This window comes from Lottia gigantea (genome assembly GCF_000327385.1).
Source record: "Lottia gigantea unplaced genomic scaffold LOTGIsca_14, whole genome shotgun sequence".
NCBI classification, from domain to species: Eukaryota; Metazoa; Mollusca; class Gastropoda; family Lottiidae; genus Lottia; species Lottia gigantea.
Window position 1 is genome coordinate 1,587,097 of NW_008707617.1, and position 25,712 is coordinate 1,612,808.

The window sequence follows — 25,712 nt, forward strand, 5'->3', positions numbered from 1 at the left end:
GACAGGTGTGCCATTTTTTAGGGGGACCAATCATACTTTAATCTCAAAAACTTTTTTTTTAGCTAAGACAATCAGTAATAGTTTTTACAACTCACTGTCGAAATTCCAGCCTTCAAATCCACGAATAATCCGAGATTGAAAGTTAAAAGACGAGTCGTGTTTTTACGAGGAACTGCCATACATAGAAATGACATATATAGAAATAGATAAAAGAAATTCTTAGTTTGATGTGTTTTGAAGTAATTATGTGATTTTCTTGGACTTCTGAAGATTATTTACAAATATACAACACTCAAATCAACACCCTAAAACGGCACACTGTCCCTTTAACTATCTAAGAATATAAACCGATTCCTGCAAAATTATGTATTACATACTTGAGATTAAGTTTCAGAAATACGCAACACTACAGCCTTTCTAAAAAACAACCCCAAAAACTTGATATCGAGTTTGGCTGCAAGATATGATCTCTTTTAAATGCATATTGACTACAACTTATCTTAAAAAAACCAAAGAACATCGATCTTTGAATTGAAAGGCTGATTAAGGATTCTGCTCTCTCCTTCTGCATCTTATAGAATTGACAATTATTTGTGGACAGGTTGGAAAGAATAGAATTCTTTACAGATCATAATTAGTTCTACATATTACTCAAATTAACGAAATCATATTCCTGATTGATTCATAAAGGCAACTGGCAAAGGCAAAGTGATATTTTCAGCCTTATTCCCTGGTCAATTGGTTCTAAATAAAGGCTTTTATACTTAATACATGTTAACTATTCATGTGTGTATTGTAAGCCTTGATGGATAAACATATATCATATCAACTAGTATGGAGATATCTTAAATTAAACCAACATTTTCCTGCAAACGCTGTTTATATATACAGTAATTCAGTATAAAGAATCAGGGAAACGAAAAGAAGAATTATTTTAAAAATTGTATGTGGAGATGATGAGACGGAACATTTTCCCCGTTAAATATATTCTAAAATGGATTCAGGCACAAGTAATGAAAGTAATATAAACTATGTGTTGAAGAAAAATCATTAACAGTTATCGTTTTGTGCCACAAAGAATGATGTTTTTGTTAGTAGCGGTAACAGCTGAACAGTATTTAAGTTAATTATAATCCGAGAAGGTTTTCATCATCTTAAACTGAATTAACACATCTGCTTCGACGACAATTTTAAAATATTTTCTTTTAGATTGGTGGTAACATGGCGATAATGCTTTACGTTTACCTTAACCCTTTTAATTTTATCAGATGTATGAAATTGCGAAATTCTACATCCTATTCGTTACAAAGCTAAGAGCGTAATAACGTAATATGCAGAGAAAATTTTAAGGACAACAATATATTTTTAATTCCGGATCTAGATCTCAAAATTTCCAGGGATGCCTGAATTTCCAGAGGCTTATATAGGCCTATTACTGTCTCATCCATATCACATTTCTGTTGGCTATGATGGCTATGATTATTCTGTGTGGACAACATTTGCTTCTATTTACCACTGTATCGATAAATAAGGACCATGTGGAAACTGTTCACGTTTGTGACGAATTCAAAGATTAAAGCACGTAGAACTTAGTCAGTTTGCAAGGGTTTTTATTGATTTTCGATATGGTCCATCCTCAGGTGATTATGAACAGTTACGTCAAAATCGATCAAGAAATGTGTTTATGAACAATAACATTGAATATTTCTCAATTTTTCAAATCAGTCAAAAATTGAACCTTCTAGACTGTTAACGGTAAGATTGGTCGACATGGATTAAGCCAATATACGATCCACACACCATGTGGGCGTATAAAACAAGTTAACCCCACTGACTCCTAAAAATTTTAAATACTTTGACTCCGTAAGTTTTCAACTGATTTCATAAAATTTAACCGACTGTTTTCGCGTTGACTCCCTCATTGAAGTGGCGGTATTTGGACATGATCCACTTTGTAAATTCTCATAAATTTGATGCTTTTTCTGTATATAGCTGGACGTAAGACGCACGAAGAAATTTCTGCCTGAAGCAAGTTTTCCTCATCTTGAACGCATGGTCACACCCTTTCACATTGTGATAGCTATCTACAAAGTAGAGAAATGATGATCATTCGGGACTGGTCTGCTTTGGAAAGTGGTGTAGTTGAGCCACATATTTTGTTAAACTAACGTTATAGTATACCCTCATGTATCTGCCCTGTACTTGTATGGGAAAAGTACGTATTTCTCTATGTGTACTATTATCATATAATTAAAGGCGAGATGAAATTATTTTCAAAACCTTATCACAGAGCGCTACCTCACTCAGACTAGTTTATTTACTCGTATGAAAGAAGGTCGTATTGCTCTGGATGTTTACTGACATGAGGTGAGAATACACTCTTTTGTAAAACTGAACACAAAGCGCTACCTCACTCAAACACGACTAGGTTCTTTACTTACCATTCCTTTCAGAAAGTACACCGGATGTTATTATTAGTTGGTGTATTTAAGAGGTCCATAATTGAACACTACGTGATAAACATTATAGGTAAATACATTCCTCCCCTCTTGCATTGTCTGATTGTATAGATAAAGGATAAGGATTCTATTTTTCATTATTAGTGTTTCAATTAAACTGATTTCTTTAAATGAAAAGACAAGTTTATTTTTGTTCTTGAAACATTTGCAAGTTGGAATTGAATACTATCATTCTTAACCAAATGAGTTTAATTTCAACAAGCCTTTCTTACGTGTTTTTAGTTCATTTAGTTATTTGATTGGAAGCCAGATTTGAATAGTTTTTTCATATTGATGTAATCATGGAAATAATTAATAAATAGCCGATTCCAATTAAAACTTAACATACATTTTATTTTGCTTCTCTATTTGATTTTACTTTTATCTTTTTTATACAGTCTTCTTATTGCTTCTAAATAAAATCCTAATTAAGGTGAATAGGAATATCAGCTTCTAAAAGTGCTGATGATGTTTAAGGGAAACGAGAATGAAACCAATTATAAAAATCAAGGGCACAGATCAGAAGCAAAAAGTGCTGTCAGTGGTACTTTTCTTGCAGCAGATTCTTGTTATGTTTTAATGTATGTCGTTACAACCGTTAAAGGGACATTCTGCTTTTTTTCAAAACGTTGTAAATGATACATGAAAATATTTCTAAATTAATGTATTAGCAGTTTTACCGAGTTTTGGTTTTTCTCTACAATTAGGCATTCATTTTACTCAAATTCGTACAGTAGTTTTCTAACTGCTTCCAAAAAGCATAAACTTAAAAACCTTACGTAATGTTTTTAAATATTTTTGACGTTTAAAAATTAAAGGCTGGATTTTTTTAGTTTAAACTTCCAGATATGTTAATGGGCACATTTCTCTAGACTGTGTGTATAATTCACCCAAATTTCCCTTCATTCCAAATTTTACCCAACACCAGAGAATTTCGAAATCACCCCTGTGTGACCGCGGTTGAGAAGCACTGATATACGCTCATGTAAGATTTTTTATGGGGTTTATAAGAATGATGATAATACGACAAGATCAACCAATATATCCAATGGGTTGTTTATTTGAATCGCTTGTTTTGTTCTTTTGCTATTTTCGTAGTGGAAAGGGAAGTGACAAATACGATATTCACAGTATAGTGTTACTCAAACAAAGTGATTGCGTTTTCTATATCATTTTCAATCGTATTTTTCTATTCAGTTTAAATTCTTATTTTCGATTGTTGGTGCATATCAATACTATTAGCGCCTGTTAAAAGACAAGTTCTTCAGAGAAACGTTATACAGTGTAGCTTCACATGGGAGTATCTTGAAATGAACCAAATCTATTCATGCTTCCAGCAAGCATATTGATTAGAGAAAAACTAGGTTCAATAATCAGCAAAAAGGCTTTCGAGAGGAAAACATTAGTTATCATGTGTATTGAATGATAAAAGCGCTGTCCATTTAAGAAATACAGTGTTGGTCCTTTGGGTGTTATAAGTCTCTCGTCGTTTTTAGACTTGTGTAGATTAAGACCCCAGAAGGCACTTATTCGTTTTCAAGAGCATTACTGTAATACAATAATGGTTAGCCATCTATGGATTCGAAAAAAGCAACCATAAAAGTTTCTTCCATTTAATGTGATATAACATTTGGTGTGTTTCCTTATAAATTATTTCTTTCAATAGTTAATATGAATTGGTAGTCATTTCCAATTTGTCAATTTATGATTATTATATTTTTTTTTACGATGATCTTGAAATGCATCCCATTATATTTCACTCAATACAACAGACTTTCATTCATTCACTTATATTTCATTTATTACAACAGACTTTTATTCATTCACTTATATTTAATTCATTTCAACAGACTTTCATTCATTCACTTATATTTTATTTATTACAACAGACTTTTATTCATTCACTTATATTTCATTTATTACAACAGACATTTATACATTCACTTATATTTCATTTATTACACAACAGACTTTTATTCATTCACTATATTTCATTTATTACAACAGACATTTATACATTCACTTATATTTCATTTGTTACACAACAGACTTTTATTCATTCACTTATAGTTCATTTATTACAACAGACATTCATACATTCACTTATATTTCATTTATTACAACAGACTTCCTTTCACATATATCTCATTCAGTACAATAGACTTCAATTCATCCCTTTATATTTCACTCAATACAATAGACATTCATACATCACTTTTATTTCATTTATTACAAAACAGACTTTCATTCATTCACTTATATTTCATTTATTACGACAGACTTTTATTCATTCACTTATATTTCATTTATTACAACACTTTTATTCATTCACTTGTATTTCATTTATTACAACACTTGTATTCATTCACTTATATTTTTCATTTATTACACAACAGACTTTTATTCACTGACTTATATTTTATTTATTACAACAGACTTTCATTCATTAACTTATTTTATTCTTTCACTTGTATGTTAGCCATTTCAGCAGACTTTAATTCATTCCCCATCTCATTCACTTATATATATATTTCAGACATTTCAACAGCTTTTAATTCATTCACTCAAGTCCAATCAACAGATTTCCATTCGATAATATTTCAGTCATCATAACAAACTTTAATTCTTTCACTTATATTTCACTCAATACAGCAGACTTTCAATCACTCATATTTCAGACATGACAACTGGCTTTATTTATTCACTTGAAATTTCAGACATTACAACTGACTTTATTCATTCACTTGAAATTTCAGACATTACAACTGGCTTTATTCATTCACTTGAAATTTCAGTCATTACAACTGACTTTATTTATTCACTTGAAATTTCAGACATTACAACTGACTTTATTTATTCACTTGAAATTTCAGACATTACGACTGACTTTATTTATACACTTGAAATTTCAGTCATTACAACTGACTTTATTTATTCACTTGAAATTTCAGTCATTACAACTGACTTTATTTATTCACTTGAAATTTCAGTCATTACAACCGTCTCTATTTATACACTTGAAATTTCAGTCATTACAACTGGCTCTATTTATTCACTTGATCTTTCAGACATGACAACTGGCTTTATTTATTCACTTGATCTTTCAGACATTACAACTGACTTTATTTATTCACTTGAAATTTCAGTCATTACAACTGACTTTATTTATTCACTTGAAATTTCAGTCATTACAACTGACTTTATTTTATTCACTTGAAATTTCAGTCATTACAACTGACTTTATTTATTCACTTGAAATTTCAGTCATTACAACTGACTTTATTTATTCACTTGAAATTTCAGTCATTACAACTGATTTTATTTATTCACTTGAAATTTCAGTCATTACAACTGGCTCTATTTATACACTTGAAATTTCAGTCATTACAACTGGCTCTATTTATTCACTTGAAATTTCAGCCATTACAACTGACTCTATTTATTCACTTGATCTTTCAGACATGACAACTGGCTTTATTTATTCACTTGATCTTTCAGACATTACTACTGACTTTATTTATTCACTTGATCTTTCAGACATTACAACTGACTTTATTTATTCACTTGAAATTTCAGTCATTACAACTGACTTTATTTATTCCAATTGTTTCTCCGTCACACGTCAGTACGTCAGTCAACACGTCAAACACGTCACACGTCGATGCTACCTTTTAAAATTAAGAATCATATTATTTTTAATCACAAAACGAAAAAAAAAACGATATTTTGAAAATGGACACGTCAATGATACCTTACACTGGCTTTATTTATTCACTTGAAATTTCAGTCATTACAACTGACTTTATTTATTTACTTGAAATTTCAGTCATTACAACTGACTTTATTTATTCACTTGAAATTTCAGTCATTACAACTGACTTTATTTATTCACTTGAAATTTCAGTCATTACAACTGACTTTATTTATTCACTTGAAATTTCAGTCATTACAACTGACTCATTCACTTATATTTTAGTCATTTCAACAGACTTTAATTCATTCACTTATATTCCACAAAGTTTAACACTAATGCTTATAGGAGTTTTACAAATTAAGTTCAATGAATGTTGTTGTATGGATTTACTGGATTATAAATTGATAATGTCCTATATTTTGATACCGGGTAAGTTCACTGATAAACAAAGACTCATTTTAACCAAGTTTTAAAAAAAATTGATCATCCTTAGAGGTAGTTACCCCCTTCATCAACTCCCTGAAACAATTGCATTGGAATTTGAGTTGAAAATATTTTTTCTTGTAATCTCTCCAGAAGTAATAATCTATGAATAATCTTCAGTAAAACATATTCCGTTTGAATTGAAGTAGTTTTCATGTTGAAATCCACAGTCTCTACTCGTGACCCAGGCCAGTGCTTCTATAGTCATTATGTGTTAGTATTAGTATTTTAGTCAGATCTATGATCGGTCATAAACTGTCAGTCATAATTATATTCACTAGTACCTGAATCATTACATAAGTAAGATATTACTTCTTTAACTCATGTTTGCTATTCGTGGGTGTCATATAACGGCGGAATGATTTGGACGATGATCAAACTATGAATATAAGTAGTACTTGAATAGTTATGTAGACAATTTAAAATTAACTGGAAAACAACCAGTGGTAATTTTATAAACAAATTAAAAAATTTTGATAAAGATTTTAACGTATTATTATTGCATTTATAAATTGTCACAACTATCAGTATTTTTGTGAGGTTTCTTTCTCATCAATATTGAATACTATATCTTAATCATTACCGTAACTCTCTCATTCACGCGATGCTATTCAGAAATGGGAGAGAACTCACGGATTATCAACATCACTCATCGAGAATGGACTATTGAACAAACAATGCAAGTGAGCAAAGCTGTGAACCCTACCACCACCCACCTCAATAAATATATAGTACCAAATGAAAGGTCTTATCAATAGTATAATAGTGTTAAACTTATTGTTTTTAATGGTATTTTCTAACAGGAATCTTTATAAATGCTGAATCAATCCTCATATACCATTACTTTGTGAGGACCAGTATTTAATCCAATTATGTAACCTTAACTCTACTGTTCCATATCTTTTTAGTCGTCGTATATACTATATTTTATGAGTAAAATATGAGTTTGCTTATTGGTTGTGCTCAAACATTCCTTTAATCATGAGATAGAAGATAATTTACACAGTAAATCAAAACGACGGCGTGTATTGAAAAGGTTAAGGACATACTTTGTCATACATGCTTACCAAAGATGACGAGGGATTTTTCAGTCTGAAAGAGTATCATCGTAAAGTCAACATCTATATAGACATATTGAAAAGAATGGTGTTAGGAATTGGTCAAAGGATTCATATCTTGTCACTTTTCATTTTACCATCCAGACGGAAGATTCTAATTTCCAATATAAACACTTCGTCAATAACCTGACCTTTCCAACAAGACTCTATTGAAATTTGGTCGACGTGGATTAAAGTTTACCAACAAGTGATGTATACGAATGTGTATTAAGCTCACTATGTATTTGTAGAAATATTCTATGAACTATTTTCTGAGTAAGCATTCTAAGAATAAAATACGTATTCCAGCTGAGACGTGAATTGTAAATTACAAAATGCACTTAAAACATACAGTGGGGCTTTAAGAAAAACAGAAGAAAACGCTTTAAGAAAACAGAAGAAAACGACTTTCTTTTTCACTTCTACCAATTTCTCAATGAAGTATCTGTTCCATCCTTGACCCAAGAGAAAATCAAACCCTTCCTTTCCCGAAATTTGATCAATTATCATGCATTATTCCGATTCCAGTATGTTACGATATCACCATTATTGTTATGACGGCAATGTTCTGAATGCTTTCGAATGCCGATATGAGGTAGTAGACTTGCTTTCAGTCATTCTTCTTCTAATTTTCTCTTTTCATTGTTCAAGAGGGTTTGGAATTTGAAATGTGATCAGAATGCGAAACGAAATAAAAATCAACGACTTCTTGTAAAACTCATTTTTGACACTTTAGAGGTAAGTCTCGATTAATGTATATCGTACAATTTTCAAATCAGATGATATAGAGAACAAATATATTGTACTTAATTTAAACCTGGGAGGGTCTCTTTAATATTCATTGAGTGTATTTATTGCTTTTACCCTGTTAATATCCTACAAAATCAATAATGTGTGTGTCGTATCACCTAATTTTCCAATAAATAAAAAGAAGGAGTGTCGAAAGGTCGGCCCGCTATTATTGAATTTATCTATACTAGTTCACATTTTACGACTGACTTGTCACAATATTGCAGAAGCTCAATTCACTGTTTACTATTTCTCAGTCTTTTCAATCCATTAGAAATATCTGTATATCATATCTTCACGATACGCTTAGTGATAATGATGATGAATCGGAATTCCCTCGCATTGATCAAACTGTTCACATGAGTATCGTTACTTTTGGGTCATCACTCAAAATTAGTTCGTTTGATTACAATTTAATCTAATCGCAACATTACCATCTTTGTGAACCGTTCATTTTTGACCCCGACGCAATAAAGAATTTCGAAAAGCATCGTGCACGCTATACCTTTCACTACATAGTAACTTTAAACCTGTCCTCTATATCAATGTCGTCTGGGTGAAATTTTAACCATAATTTCACAGTTCATGTAAACCAGAAATAATTTCCTTTTTATAGTTAAGTCATATTGCAAATAACAAGATTAGCAAAATCCTATCCAAGGAGTGCCTAAGATATCCAAACTGCCTTAATTATTATTGTTAATTATTTAACTTTTCATTGGGATGCTCTAAAGATCTGGTTTTCACTACAGATCAGTAAGCAACCGTATCACTACCATGCGAACAAGCCACTCCTACGTAGATTTTGGTTATTAGAATTAAATGGAATGTTGACCAATCCTCCGTTATAGACGAAGGTTTAAGGTGCAAGGCACATATTAAAAGAATTTATCCGAGTGGTCAGTGCCACCGTCTTCGCTGTTTATGTTCAAGGTCAAATTTTAAAACTAAATATTTTTTTTAATGCAAAGTCATTCTAAGGTTGATAGCACAGTTAGGCTTCGAATTCGACTTCGAATAATTATAAGTTGTTGAATTGTATTTACAGACCAAATAATAGAACGATAGTTTTCAATGCGTTTTTGAAAACGGTAGAGTGCGTATTTCCTTTCCTATTACCAAGTTTCATTGATATGTTATGATACATGTATTCTGAACAATATTGCAAATCAATCACACTTAGAGTATTTGATCTTCTGAATTTCCGAAGAAAAAAACTGGTGGATTGACATGAAGTTCAATTAAGTCCCTTTAAATCTCCCTCGTTATTTTCCTTCCCAGCGAAGCAGAAGATAATAGGCGATACCGACAGGCAAGCCGTTTGTGGTTTGACTTCGGAAATGTGATTTTTCGCCTCATCGAATCTGTGGTAATCGAATAGTAAAGTGTAGCTATTTCAAGATGGTTTTGTTCTCGGGTTTAATGTTTGGAGTCAATGATCACATGACGTAGGTGATTTTCGGTTTAAGACTTCAAACGACACAGTTAGAAAATGCTCTTTGATTAAAAGAATTGTTCCAGATAGCAAAACTATATTAGGTTTATAATTTTATAGTATCAATTCATCCTCGAGAAGTCAAATCATTACAAGTTTAAAACGTTTTAATTTTACCGTTCGAACCAGCATACATTCACTTTTGTCTCAGTCCGTCATCCGTGGTAAAGACCTATTGACTATGCCTTGTTTTGGTAACTGAAAGCAATGATGCTTAATGTCAATAGCTGCATGCTGTATAGATAGCTTATTGGTCAGTATATTGGTTTTCAGACTAGATTCTAGCAATATTTCACTGACGAATGTGAAGTCATTAGAAAGCATATCAAGGCAAAAGTCACAGTCCTTTAAGGGAAGATAACGATTGACGGACACAACAAAACATATTTCCGAGTCCTGTCAAGTCCCTGAAAGACATTCCATCAGAATTGTGTATAAAATTTGTAGACTATTGGTAATGTTGATAATTAACCCCAATTAGACAGGACATGTCAATGGATAATAACTACGTTCGTCAATTACAGCTAATGTTGGACGGTCGCTAAACAGTCTTTAGAAAACCAACAGATTTCGACGTACCGAAAAGTATGGTCATTTCAAATTGTGTAGTTTGCTTTTATGGTCATTTCAGTTGTAAAGTTTGCTTTTAAGGTCATTTCAAATTGTAAATTTTGCTTTTAAGGTCGTATCAAATTGTGTATTTTGATATTTCGCCTTTATGGTCATTTCAAATTGTAAATTTTGCTTTTAAGGTCGTATGAAATGGTGTATTTTGATATTTTGCTTTTATGTTCATTTCAAATTGAAATAAATACACAATTGTATTTGTACATTACGTTAATGAAAACTTAGATTTTCTGAACATAGGTTCAAATATTCATTGATAGTTGTATGTATAAATGCTTCACCTTAAACAAAGACTTGACATGGTGCTTTATATTTCTCACAATATCTCACACTGTTGTGCATTGTGGTTTGTTTCACCATTCACAAAAGTTGAAAACACTCTATACTTTCCTTCAAGTACAATATTTACTACCAATTTCAGAATATTCCACGATGCGACCAAGACTAATCATTTAAATGTAAAGTAAATGCTCATCGAATAATATTGCTTTATATAGGGGCTGTTTTAAACAGGGTTGGCGGTACAATAGACACCTTTAACTCATCGATGTATGTAGAAAAAGAAAAACAACATACACAGATATGAATAAACCGTTCATTAATGTTCATTTATCAAAAACCTTTTAACAAATTATTGCATATTGCTATAAAGAATGGACATAGCCTTTCTCAAGAATATATCTCTTTTACATAACGAACTAAAAAACATAAGGTTCTCTTTTTTTTTGGACTGGATGATGACAACGATGAAGAAGTTGACATTTTCAACCATATCTGGGCTTCATTGTCAACAGTGCCCCTTTAATGAAATAGATTAGCAAAATAAGGTTAATTAAAAAAAACTCCACGGCTTGTTTGAAATTTAGGATTTGATAATGAAAAGAAAAGGGAAGAATGATGATGCTGGGCCTGTTCGGAAAATAAATATTATTGGGTTTTTGGAAATAAGGGATATTTGGAGACTAATGAATTATTAGAATAACTATAATTGATTATTAAAAGTACTAAAAACAGAAATACGTATTATTAAGTTAACTATTTGAGACAAAAATTTTCGATCACATTAGTTTTTTAAATAACGTATTGTTATAGATTTTTGTTTTCTCAGTACAAATATCCGAAACTAACATTATCCTCACCAGGTCAATAATGATAACGGTCTAATTCGTTTTTCTGTGCCTTCATCCTACAATTTTTTTTTGACAAAATGACCATATAAGAAACGTTTTCCCATGGGTTCAAAAACTGACTGAACTTTGCCCTATTTGTTTATTTTATAGCAAGTGAACATTGTCATCGTTTTATTATTTTCAGATTTAGACCCCGTATGTGCACATAGAGTAGGAAGTCAGCATATCTATGCTTTCTTACACCCAGAGAGTGGGCGAAAGAGTCTTTGTCATTCATCAAGAGCTGATTACAACTAAAGAAGCAATTCCATTGAAGAATTAAAAGCAAATTTCCCCGGCAGTTTTAAATATTAACAAAACATTTGAATAAAATGCCAACTTGTCCTGAGGTTTTTCTATGGAGCTTAATCTAGTCCAATATCATTTTTGTTTTAAATTTTGAATGGAAAATATGGATATTAATCTTTCATGAGGTATGCAAGGATAATCATTGCGCTAACAATGAAGTGAAACCAGAAAATCTTAAAAACCAGTGCACAACTAATTACTTCAGTTTGTGATTTTTTTTTTCATAACAATTATGTTCAAATATTATTAACTTAATTACTTTTAAATTATGTACAAAATATACATCAAATTCCTATTCCTCACGCAATGAGAATAATATTAATATGTACAATATCAATAATCAAAAAAACAAATCTGTCTCTTCCTTTCATATAAGACAAGGAAAAGGAATCACAAACATACTAACTTTATTGTTGAAATCATTCATAGCCATTTCGATTCGTTGATTTGAAAAGAAAACTTGAATTTCAATAGAAAGATTGAATTCTATTCAAAATGGTGAAGTAGAATATAAAATTAGCTTTAACCCTTGCTTTCAAGTGCTCAAACAGGATTTCCTCTGGTTTTATAAAGAACAGTTATCAAGGAATTTACAAATCTGACAATTTTTTAAAACTGTTTCAAATCAAAATCGTATTCGCACAGTCATGGATTAAAAACATTGTGCTAGAATTGAGGTTGTTTGGGCCAGAAAGTTCTACTGACCAATGTAAATTATCAAACGATTAGACCAGCTGTTCTAAGAATGATCTCCATTCCAATATGTGTTGGTAGACGATACACCCGGTAAGAATCGATTCTCCAGTGATGAATTAGCAAATAACACTTGTAACCTATAATCTATCGTCAATTAACACTTTATAACTAGGTTATGGCGGGTCACTAGTAACACATGCAACATTCTTCTTTGTCGACAAGTTATTCTTGCCTTAACCATCGAGTACCACTACATTTACCTTCTTTCAGTCCAGGTAACCCTCATACCCAACTGCTGTAGGTTTCGGCTGATAACCAAATAACACTTAAAACCTTCTCCAAAGTAACGAGGTTCTCGCCGAATAATGCTTATAACCTTCTCCAATGTAACGAGGTTATGTGGTCGCCGTTAACAAGACAAAGTATTTAACTTATTTACATTACTATGTGTTAAATTGTGCCATGATGTTTTCAATGATAGTGTCCTGGTCTACAAATTCAAGTATATGAGGAGCGTCCATCATTATTCCTACCGTGCCACCAAATGTTACGGTTAAAAAGATAACTAACATCAAACGATCTAGAACTCGAGCCATATATTTCCAATCGTCTAAAATCTGGAAATAAAATATACACATTTCATTAGTTTGCACAATGGATATGTTTGTGTCTTAAACATGGATGTCCCAGAGCCAGAGTATAGCTTTTAGCCCCCATCTTCCAATATTTACTGCCTTACACCTATATCATCATGTTTTAAGAAAACGACAATGAAGTATATTTTACAAGGGTAATAACTTAGGTTTACAAAGGACCTTTGGTCAAACCTCTTTGCATTGCTCTTTCCAGGGAACCTACAATCATCATTTCTACGTAACCAAGCTATGACGTCATGTAAAGAACCAACGTTCTTAATCAACTGTGCTACAGAACCCTACACCCATACGAAGGTACATAGCACTGTAGATTTTCAGCTATTTTCATTTTGTCCAAACAACATTTTGCTTGCAGTTTGTTGATTTGAAATACGAGACCTGAACACTTTTGATTATATTCTTCCAAGGAAACATTTTCCTACTTTAAAAACAAAATTCAAACTATAACAATCAATTAATCCCATAGGACCCTTCATATCAGTTAAATATGCGAATAATGTACATGCACAAGATTTTGAATAAAATAAAATACCTACCGTTTCATAATCTTCCTCTGTTCGTAAATGTTGGTAAATAAATCTCACAGCCTCTGTCGCCCTGAATAATTCTGGCGTCATATTTATAACTTTGTTATCGTGTTCGTCACTATTGCCTTGTGTAGGTCTCTCCATAGAATTCAATTTTGTATTGAGTCTACAATGCGGATGATGCATTTCAGTCAGTTCCATGAGCTCTGAAGTTCTCATATTTAGATTGACACGTCTTGTTTCAGGAGTTGGCTGATACGACGGTGGAGGAGAGAAGCTTTTTTTCTTCCATCGCTCGTCATGGTCAGGTCTCTTCATAAATAAAAATATTGGCATATATTTTAAAAACACAATGCGCACCCAATCTGGCATCCGATGAGTTCTCGGAGTTCTATAATTTCGATTTATAATCACCACAGTACTAAAAATAGCTATAATATTCATGATAAACGTAAATAATAAATATTTGGCTATAAGAGGAATTTTCAACGAAGGGGGTAAAATTTTGGAAATCAGGAGCAAGAACACAACTAAAGCAAGCAAAATGGATATACACAACGTGATTTTTTCACCTGCATCTGCTGGAAGCGCGAATACACAAACACTCACAAATGATATTAATACGCATGGTATAATGAGGTTCACTGTGTAAAAGAGAGTTTTTCTGCGTAAGATGATTTTGAATATTATCTGTTGTTCCAATTGTCCAGTTGAGGGGTCTGTGACATTGACTATCTCTCCAGGACAATCGATAATGTCCCATGTACCACTTTTCAGGTAATCCGTGAAATCCAATTTATTATTTCCATTTTTAAACACATAATTTAAAGAGTTGCCACGAAATGTCCATGATCCGAATTTCATGAGACATGTTTGCTGATCAAATGGAAAATAAAGCACATCTATCGAGCAGGAACTTTGATATATAGCTGGGGGTATCCAATTAACTTCCCCTGTATTATAAATAACACAGTTAGATTTGTATGATACTTCGTAATGACCGTCAGCACTGGAAATAAAAGGTAATATTAATTGACAAATGCGAGGACAGAGTCACAGACTAGCACTTATTACATGTACATTAATATGTACTTTTGCACTTTTCTTTCTTACGGACATATTGGACATGATCTTCAGGGTGATTGTAAATAGGTTCTCTAGGGTTTTTGTTTTTAATGTGTATCATTTTTGAATCATTCTAATTATTCGTCGAATGTCCGTGATTCATGTTATGTAGAAATGCTTAACGGTATATGACATCACTGTTGTAAAAGCTGTTAATATTATCTAATGACTTTTGTAATAGCTACATAATAAATACCGAGAGCTATTCTAATGTTGTTAGATATCCAGAGATATTCTAATATTGATACCGAGAGATATTCTTATATTGATACCGAGAGATATTATAATATTGTTAAATACCGAGAGCTATTCTAATATTGTTAAATACCTAGAGCTATTCTAATATTGTTAAATACAGAGAGATAATCTAATATTGTTAGATATAGAGCGATATTCTAATATTGTTAGATACCGAGAGCTATTCTAATATTGTTAAATACCGAGAGCTATTCTAATGCTGTGAGATATAGAGCGATATTCTAATATTGTTAGATACCGAGAGCTATTCTAATATTGTTAAATACCGAGAGATATTCTAATATTGTTAAATATCAAGAGATATTCTAATATTGTTAAATACCGATAGATATTCTAATATTGTTAGATACCGAGAGATATTCTAATACAGTTAGATACCGAGAGATATTCTAGCATTGTTAAATACCGAGAGCTATTCTAATGCTGTTAGATATAGAGCGATATTCTAATATTGTTAGATACCGAGAGCTATTCTAATGTTAAATACCGAGAGATAATCTAATATGTTAGATACCGAGAGATATTCTAATATTGTTAGATACCGAGAGATATTCTAATATTGTTAGATACCAAGATATATTCTAATATTGTTAGATACGATATTCTAATATTGTTAGATACCGAGAGCTATTCTAATATTGTTAAATACCGAGAGATATTCTAATATTGTTAAATATCAAGAGATATTCTAATATTGTTAAATACCGAGAGATATTCTAATATTGTTAGATACCGAGAGATAATCTAATATGTTAGATACAGAGCGATATTCTAATATTGTTAGATACCGAGAGCTATTCTAATATTGTTAAATACCGAGAGATAATCTAATATGTTAGATACCGAGAGATATTCTAATATTGTTAGATACCGAGAGATATTCTAATATTGTTAGATACCAAGATATATTCTAATATTGTTAGATACGATATTCTAATATTGTTAGATACCGAGAGCTATTCTAATAGTGTTAGAAACTGTGAGCTGTTCTAATGCTGTTAGATATCGAGAAATATTTTAATATTGTTAGATATCGAGAGATATTCTAATATTGTTAGATACCGAGAGCTATTCTAATATTGTTAGATACCGAGAGATATTCTAATATTGTTAGATACCGAGAGATATTCTAATATTAATACCGAGAGATATTCTAATATAGTTAGATACCGAGAAATATTCTAATGTTAGATATCGAGAGATATTCTAATATTGTTAGATACCGAGAGCTATTCTAATATTGTTTAATACCGAGAGATATTCTAAGATTGATACCGAGAGATATTCTAATATTGATACCGAGAGATATTCTAACATTGTTGGATACCGAGAGCTATTCTAATATTGTTAGATACCGAGAAATATTCTAATAATGTTAGATACCGAGAAATATTCTAATATTGTTAGATACCGAAAGCTATGCTAATGTTGATACTGAGAGATATTCTAGCATTGTTAGATACCGAGAGCTATTGTAATGTTGTTAGATATCGAGAGTTTTCTTATATTGTGGGATACCGAGAGCTATTCTAATATTGTTAAATACCGAGAGCTATTCTAATATTGTTAAATACCGAGAGCTATTCTAATGTTGTTAGATATCGAGAGTTATTCTAATGTTGTGGGATACTTAAAGATATTCTTATATTGTGGGATACCGAGAGATATTCTAATATTGATACCGAGAGATATTTTAATGTTGATACCGAGAGATATTCTAATATTGTGGGATACTAAAAGATATTCTTATAATGTGGGATACCGAGAGATATTCTAATATATTCTAATATTGTTAGATATCGAGGTGTTCCAATATTTGGGATACCGAAAAAACATCCTAATATTGTTGGATGCAGAGATATGTTCCAACTTTCTGCTGGATATTCTTGTGATATTCTAACCCAGAGATATTCTTAAGATATTCTAATATTGTAGAATATATTTTGGGATACCAATAGATATTCTTGTGATGAGGGATACCGGATATCGATAATTTAATAATGTGAGATACTCTCATATCGAAACACGAGAAAAAAGTTGGGTAATCTATATTTCAACATTCTCAGTCAACATGAACATGTTTATTTTATGTCTTCCGTCGTTCCAACCTTATGTTTGCTCTATGAACCCTTAACTATGATTTTAATGGTTTCAAGCCAGTCAAACTATAGATATATGAGCGAGCTTGGTGGAATTTGCAAGAATAATAATACGTACTTGTTAAATAATACTATATCTGGAGTCCAAACAGATTCTGGTCGAATTCTAAATACTTCTATATTAGAATAGTCAGCAGGGTCCCAAGCCAATTGATAATCATACCAATACTGAAATAAATTGAACAATTAACACACTTTTAGATTCAGCTTCCTCTAAAATGCTATCCAATGTATTCACAAGAAAGTGGACAAAGCTTATCGTTTCTAATATGAACCCTTCTTTACCACTTACAGGACAAAATAATATAAAAAAAAAAGATATTTTTTACTTACTATTTGCAACCACACATTCGTTTTCATTACTTGCTCCTTTTCGTTCTGAATGAAATAAATCAAAATAAATTTATATAAACTTTAATTTTTGTGTTACCAACATGCTGCATTCTCTGATAGGAAAGAACAAATATATACAAAAAATATAAGAAAAATCCCAAAAGATACCACAGTTAGCAACCGACATTCTTTCCGCTTTTTAAAATTGTGGCACAGTTGAAAATCTATCGTTCATTGTCTTTTTATTAGATTTCCTATTCAGTGTAAGACATATTTCACCTTCAATTTTCCAAGCGACGATCACTGAATAAAAACATTGTCGACAATAAAATTGAAAAGCAATATCTTTAACCGAGTGAGTGACTGACTGAACATAGACGTACATTAACTTAATTGAAATCCTATTTTATTAAAATTTCTTTTTGTTTTTATGAACTCAATAGAATTCCTGATGTCAGTCTTAGGTATGAAAAAATATCCATCTGATACGAGATGAGACCTTAATTTCAAGAAAGTGTAAACATAAAAAATCGTTGTTGATTATATTCTAATGCATTTTTCCCCTAATGTTTCGTATTATTTGGATCATTTTCACTGTTTTACATGTAATATGTGGAGCAATACAAAATATACCAAACTCCCTATTAAGCCTATTTCAGTCAATGCGGTTGTTCTGTGGCCTTTTTTTTTTACACAATCCATTACCCTTTATTTCAGTCACCTCGTATCAGATTTACTAAAACTGATTTAATTATTAAGGAATATTGACTGAATAGATTACTTTTTTTTGCAAGTCTTGATTTAATTTAGGTTATTTTTTTTTTGTTTCACACCCTAATTTTTCGAAAACAAAATAGAAATGCTTAAAGAGGTGGTCTAATTTTATATGTGTATCGGGAACACTGACAGCATCAATTTACAGCCCAAAAATAGGTGTTTGATGACGTCAGTAATCGTCAAATATGCTTGTATCACGTAAGGCCCTTCGCAATTAGTTGATTGTATTTAACATATGTACGACGGATGATGGGGAGCTAATATTCATCGTTGGAACATACTACATAGTTGCGTCATCAAACACTTAGTTTATAATTACAAGGAGACGCCCTGCAAATTGATGCTGTCAGTGTCCCCGATACACATAAAGAAAATACTTTCAAAACAAATAAAAAATATATCTTACCACATTGATAATCTGACTCAGTGCCAAAGAAAAGTTGACAAGCAACGATTGCGACACGTTTTCCACTGGGCGGATTAATGGATTATAACCAGTTTTCTCTAGGAGATCATATACTAATCGTCCTTCATCTCTACCTACAAAATAAAAATACATCAAATTTGTGAAAGACTAATCTGTTAAATTATTTTCAAGGTATGTCTAATTGAGGTCGTTGGGGTCAATAATACTATCTCATCATTAGTTTATCATTTTTAAACCACCTGGTTTGTATTAAAGATTTGAGTAAAATACAGAAAAAAGAAATATTGCTAATGTTCTGAATACCAACATTACTTTCAAAACAGTGTAGAATACAAAACGTGACTGAGCAAAGCCTATTCCAGCAGAGACTGAGATGGCAAAACTTCAAATATATTGTTATCACAATACATCAAGTAGGTCAATGAGGAAGGCATGAAATGCCAGACACTTTGGAATATTCAGGGTGAAAATGAATGACAAAGCCAGGTATAGCGTATCATGGACATAAACAAAATATTCAGTCGTTGTGTATATTGGTCCGGTTCCCATCCTGGATTGTTTTCACCCCTGAGGGTGTGGGACTGGGAGTGTTGAAGGAGAAGAATTTATCTTTGTGGATTTATTTTGTTTAAAGATTTCAGGTGCAAGTTTTTCAATCGATGGACGTGTAAGGCCATAATTATATTGATTTGTCGAGAACTCTTCCTAGATTTGGATTTCAGGGAAGGGAGGGTTTGATTCTCTCAAATGTACTGAGCATCCTATGACGGCCACATGAATCATACGAGTGATTATTAGATTTACTTGAATGAAAATTATAAAAAATCAATGTTTATATGTCGGTTGGTTTGGGATAAGTGTGGTTCAAAGGATTGCTTCAGGGATATCAGGAGTGAAAAAGAATAGGAATCAGTGGTGTAAGTTAATTATTGATTATTGTCTACATATCCTGTTACATAGCGTCTTACAAAACACTGTTAGAAACATTCTACGGTGCAAATATTTTTAACCGACTTCGTTAGTTAGTTAGTACCTTCATTTGTTTAGCGTTATAAATAGATCTCGATTTAAAGATTTGGTAGTAACAAGAATATTGATAAACATCTGTTTCAAGTGGTTATAATTGGTTCTCGTACAACTAATACGATTTACAGGTCATATTTTTAGAAGTGAATTGCTTCGTCGATAACGTCTGGTGCAATTGTTATGAGATAATATCTTTGCAAACGTTATATTCTGCCAAAGTCTCTGTAAGAGCATATCTTGTTTAATCTCAATGTAGTTACTATCCACTGACTGCTGTTATAATAACAAACCATTTTCAATTATACCGTTATAAACTGTTCTATATTTAAGCGAAGAACAACATTAGTTTCAAAACAATTCGGATGCGGCCAAAAATGCAGATTAAATGTGGTTATATTGGTAAGGAATAGCTATCAAATCAGATAATTCAAACGTATTTTTTCAAGGCAGTGATTCGATGTCGTATGAGTTGATTATTAAGTCGAGTGGCTCAGAAAAAAACGTTAACACTTTCCAATTTAGGATTATTCAAAAAGTATCAAAGCTATGATCATATTTTGACCACATATTTTTAGGGTTATTACACACTTTTTCAACCAATTCCAGCTCTATAGGTTGAACCATTTTGAAATACCAGCTATTATAAAGTTCCTTGTCAAACAGATATCACCACAACAATATAAAATGCAAATCAGATAATTTTTATCTGCATTTTGAATGTGAACCAGTGTATTCTTATACCATTTCTCATATTCTAAGATCATATCAAGGAATTTAGCGAACTCTAGATTATAACTTCAACTGACTTATCACCTTCAATATACACTTATCACCATTTTATCTCGATGGGATACGCTAGAATTCCGACAAGGACATGTCTGAAATCGACTGATGAACCTTTCTTTCATCTTTGATGGCCGAGAAATGTTATTGGTCCAAATTAAAGATAATCGTACAACAGAACTCTTATCATTTAACAGCCGCCATACCACCTTCCTTCTACACTCTCAAGGAATTAAAGAATAATAAAGAATCGAATTACAAGATTAGTCAGTGGCAGTATAGAAGCCAAGTAATAAATCAAGAAAATTCCACTTAAAACGTCCAATTGGTACTAATTAATTGTGGTAAGTGGCCACACATGACATTGTTTGGTACTATAAGTATTTCATTAGTAGCCTTATTCTTCTCAGAATAAGTAACAAGTACTAGATACAAACATTTTCCAGAATAAAATAACAAAGTCAACTGTCTAGCATGATTGAGAAGTGAAAGATGTTGATACTAAATGAAATAACAAACTTTTTAGTTCAGTATTTGGCTTGGTTTTCAAGGATATCTGTCATAATTTAACTTGTAAGTTTTTTACTGCATGTTCATGTACAATATTGGTCTTAAAATAAGAAAATATTTTTCCTGTAAAAATAGTGCTCGATACATCAATTTTAGAGCGAAATAGAAATATTTCAACAGAACTTTAAACATCAACTTGTTACTCGGAGTTTTTCTATGCTATCTTCAGACAACTGACCTATTTTCAGTCTGGTTCCGAGTTCGTCTCGCAGTGTAAAAATGAGAAAAAGTTCTACTTGTCGAACTTTAGTAGGGACGCAGGCTGAAAATATGTCAGTTGTTTAAAGATCGCAAAGCGTGAAACTCTTGAGTAAAAACATGTTTTTTCGTGCAGACACCAAGCATTTAACGTATGTGTTTTAAACCTAAATGGCCATTTTTAGCCGTGTAACATACTTATAGCTTCTAGAACAAGCATTTGATAACAGGTCCTAGAAAACGGTCGGTTCATAAGTCCTCTATTCTAAAGGTCATTAACCACATCAGTAATCGTCAGAAAGTCACAAGATGTGGAGGCGTGGAAATATACCATAAATCTGATAACATTGGTTTGGAGTGCAAATCGTGCTTGTGATCTCTGACAGAAGGTTGGATATCAAATACCAAACATCCTTTCTTTTCTTGGAACTAGGAACGTTACCACCCTATCAAAATGACAATACAAAATATGTTGATCTGCATACCGACGGTTAAAAATAGCAAACTGATAATCTACATTGATACATATATGTGTAAACAATTTTTTTTTTTTTATGAGAGCTGGAATTCTTGATTTTTGCAAAGGGATTGTACGGGTATTTGTTTTGACATACAAAAAGCACATCGAAATAATCTTGTGAACGCGTGACAAGCCCTCGGTATTTGATGATATTATGTTTATATGGCTTGAATAATATCAATCTTGTTACAAATTTCCTTTGGGGGTTTGCGGAGATGTTCAGATGACGTAAATATGCCAAAGTCGGCGTGTGATTTTAGCCATGATACCTAACAATTGTGGAGGCACCACAGGCTACAATTTTTAGCGGATTTCAAGCCAGTTTAAAATGTATCTGTATCTTAAAGGGACAGATCCGTCATTGAGTTGAAGTAGTACCAAGCTGAACAATAAGTATTTTGGCCCCATTCCAGAGAGAAAACATGTTAAAAATGCTGACGTGAATAGGTATTGTTTATACTACAACCTTGGTAATTAAGACTTAACGGATTGACGAATTCGGAAAACAAAAATCTTGGCACTTACAAATGTACCTGCGTTTGATGAGAGGGTGTTTTCTTAGGCTCTTATCAACACAATAAAAGTTTTTAATAGTTAAATGTAAATCCACTTAACGGACAATTACAGTTCTTAAATCTACGATAAAAGAAACGTATTGAGGTTTATTTTACCATCCTACACGCACCGACAGATCAATTTAATAATTTCTTACTAGTTACGCGACTGAATATTCAATATGATAGAAGCAGGGCTGACGCATCGGTACAAAGGTCAATATACAAATGTTTTATTTTATTACATTTTCGTGTTATTTTTCCATCAATATGAAATTGATCTGTTATGATCAAATCTTAATTCAACATAATAGGTTTCAAAGCAAAACACACCTCTATTACGTTTATTTAAGTATAAGTCATTTCCGTCTCCTTTGATCCACCTTATTAATTCAATAAATAACCAACATTCATTCATGAGAGCATAATAAATATACACCATATGTCGACAAGTAACATATTGCACAAACACAGGTACAGTTAACTAGATTTTGAAATCGATACTGAGTTTCACAGTCATGATGACGAATTCGTTACCGATTGAGAGCGATTGTATTTCTGAGTTTACTAAAAACTAGTCGATATTTTGTCAAATAATTAAGTTTTCAATTCGAAAATCTTAAACCAAGATCAATGATAGGGGTGAAAAATGGGGTATCAAATCGAGCAAGAATGATATCCGAATAGAACAATAGTTGTATCATGAATATTGGGCAGTAGTATCACTAAATTAAGATTACATGTATTGGTGTAAACGTCGTCACCATTAATAGGTCCATGACCAGAACCTTATTGAGAGGAACCACAATGGTGTGACTTCTTAAACACACCACAACTGTTATAGCTGTTACGAGAAACAGCAAATAAGGCCAATGTGATAAAATGTCATTAAGAACATCAAGAATGGTCTTGCGGTTCTATCACAATCGGTTACAGTGTTGGTTCTTTACATGGCGATTTGCTAGGGGAAGGTTAATTCGGGAAATCAATGCTAAGGGGTTTTAGCAAGGACCACCTGTTAGAAAGGATCCTTTAATTCAAAATATAGTTCTTTGTTTCCGATCCATTTATCAGCACTCGACAAAATGCGGTTTTTCAACAAACTACCTACATGAAGAAAAGGGCTGACACCTCGATCTTCACTGAATATATTGCATGTATGCCATATCAAAAAATACTAGCTTTTCGTCCACTATCATATACATCGATGGGCTATGATTAAGTAAATTAATGAATAATGTAAATACATTTACACTATTCTCTTAAGGTTCGATATAATGTCTAGGGTTTGGAGACAACCTGCTATGGGATCTCGTGCCGTTCTCTCTTTCAAACCAAATGGTATATCAATTGTCTCTGATACAGACGAACATCCGATCCGATTTAATTGTTCAATAGGTAAGTCTTAAAAATAACCTTTTGTAAACGTTTGTATAATTTCAAAGCAAATCAATGTTATATATTTTTATCGTTTGAATATTACAGGCACCTACATACATTCACAAATAAAAGCTTGAACAAATTTGTGAGCACTGGACTGAGAAATAGTACGCTTACTAAAAGGGACTGCAAAGAGGTTTTCTAAATTTTTCATGTGTATCCCGGACACTGATAGCATCTGAAAATTGGAATGGTGCAAATTGAGAAAATTTGAGAAAACCTCCTTACAATCTCTTAAACTTTTATCACCACATAAAAACAATAAAGGTTTCAAAGACTCAAAGCAGCCTTAAATTTGAACTTATAAAAGCATACGATTCAAATTTGGGAACAATTGAATTTCAAACGGCGGTGAGACAATGTCCAGCTATTCTCTTTTCAATATAGCAATCACATTGGTAATAGTTGTTTAGTCATTCGATAACATGAACTGACCCTTATAATACAACCCTTTGGATATAATCGATGGATTATTCTGTAAATTTCGTCTTTATACTACAGTATTAGATTATATTTTCTGACCATTTCAGCGCATCTTGAATCAAGTTATTCATGAACAGATCAAATTCTATCGGTTTATTTAATTCTCTCAGTAACGATCCTTAAAGGTAAACGAACTATCCTATAACTGACTTCCAATATCGACACAGTATTGAATTGACATTTATTCGGACTAAGATAACACGGAAATTGCCATCGCGTGAAAGAAGACACATAAGGCCAACATCTACAGACAACCATATCTTATTGATATGGCGACGTACACACTAGAAATATTTCCATTACCGACTATTTTTGCATAATCTGATTAATTAGATCGTCCAGCCAGACGTCTTGACACAGAAACTAGTCAATTTCGACTAGATTAATCGGTCGTTTTTGCATAAAACAAAAACATTGATACACTGGCTATCTTAACTTACTTCTTTAAATGAAATTTCTTAATGGTTGCGCGACCATATGTACATTTTTACTTGGATTGTGCAGTGCAATATATATTGTTTTCCATCACGAGTATCCTTTCTCAAAATATCGATTCTGTATGAACAAAATCTTACTCGGGTAAAATGGATTGAAGGGATAAGTTTGTTAATCCTATCATGCTGACAAGGATGCGAGGTATTAAGCATAAAGTTTATTATTAAATAACACATTAAAAGCGTGAATAATAGAAACATATACGTTGCTACTCATTTGTGAACGAATGTGATATTACAAGGCTAGACACGCCCACACGGCAGTTGTTGCACAATGGCGAAGTAGTCCAAGACTAAAATTATAAATTATTGAAATATCAGAATGACTTTCTTTGAATAACATAAATCATCAGTTTACATTAAGACTAAGGCTATTATAGCCTCAAAATTGAGTCGCTCATTGCGATATTGCCAATATAGAACATGATCGAGGTCTCATGAAGATAGTAACCACACATATTTAGACAAAAATTGTTCAGGGCATCGACAACATTGTCGCAGATGCAGAATAGACTAGGGGGGATT

The 25,712-nt window shown here is 32.1% G+C and overlaps 1 protein-coding gene across 1 annotated transcript; it reads right to left on the reverse strand.

Moving 5' to 3' along the window:
- Nucleotides 1-13,300: 13,300 nt before the first annotated feature.
- On the reverse strand, nucleotides 13,301-19,251 carry LOTGIDRAFT_112016 (hypothetical protein; the record flags this gene model as incomplete). The annotated part of the gene is made up of 5 exons (XM_009049686.1): nucleotides 13,301-13,474; nucleotides 14,050-15,049; nucleotides 17,641-17,750; nucleotides 17,916-17,960; nucleotides 19,099-19,251. 5 exons carry the CDS (start codon nucleotides 19,249-19,251, stop codon nucleotides 13,301-13,303), a joined length of 1,482 nt encoding a protein of 493 aa, XP_009047934.1.
- Between the last annotated feature and the right edge of the window lie 6,461 nt (nucleotides 19,252-25,712).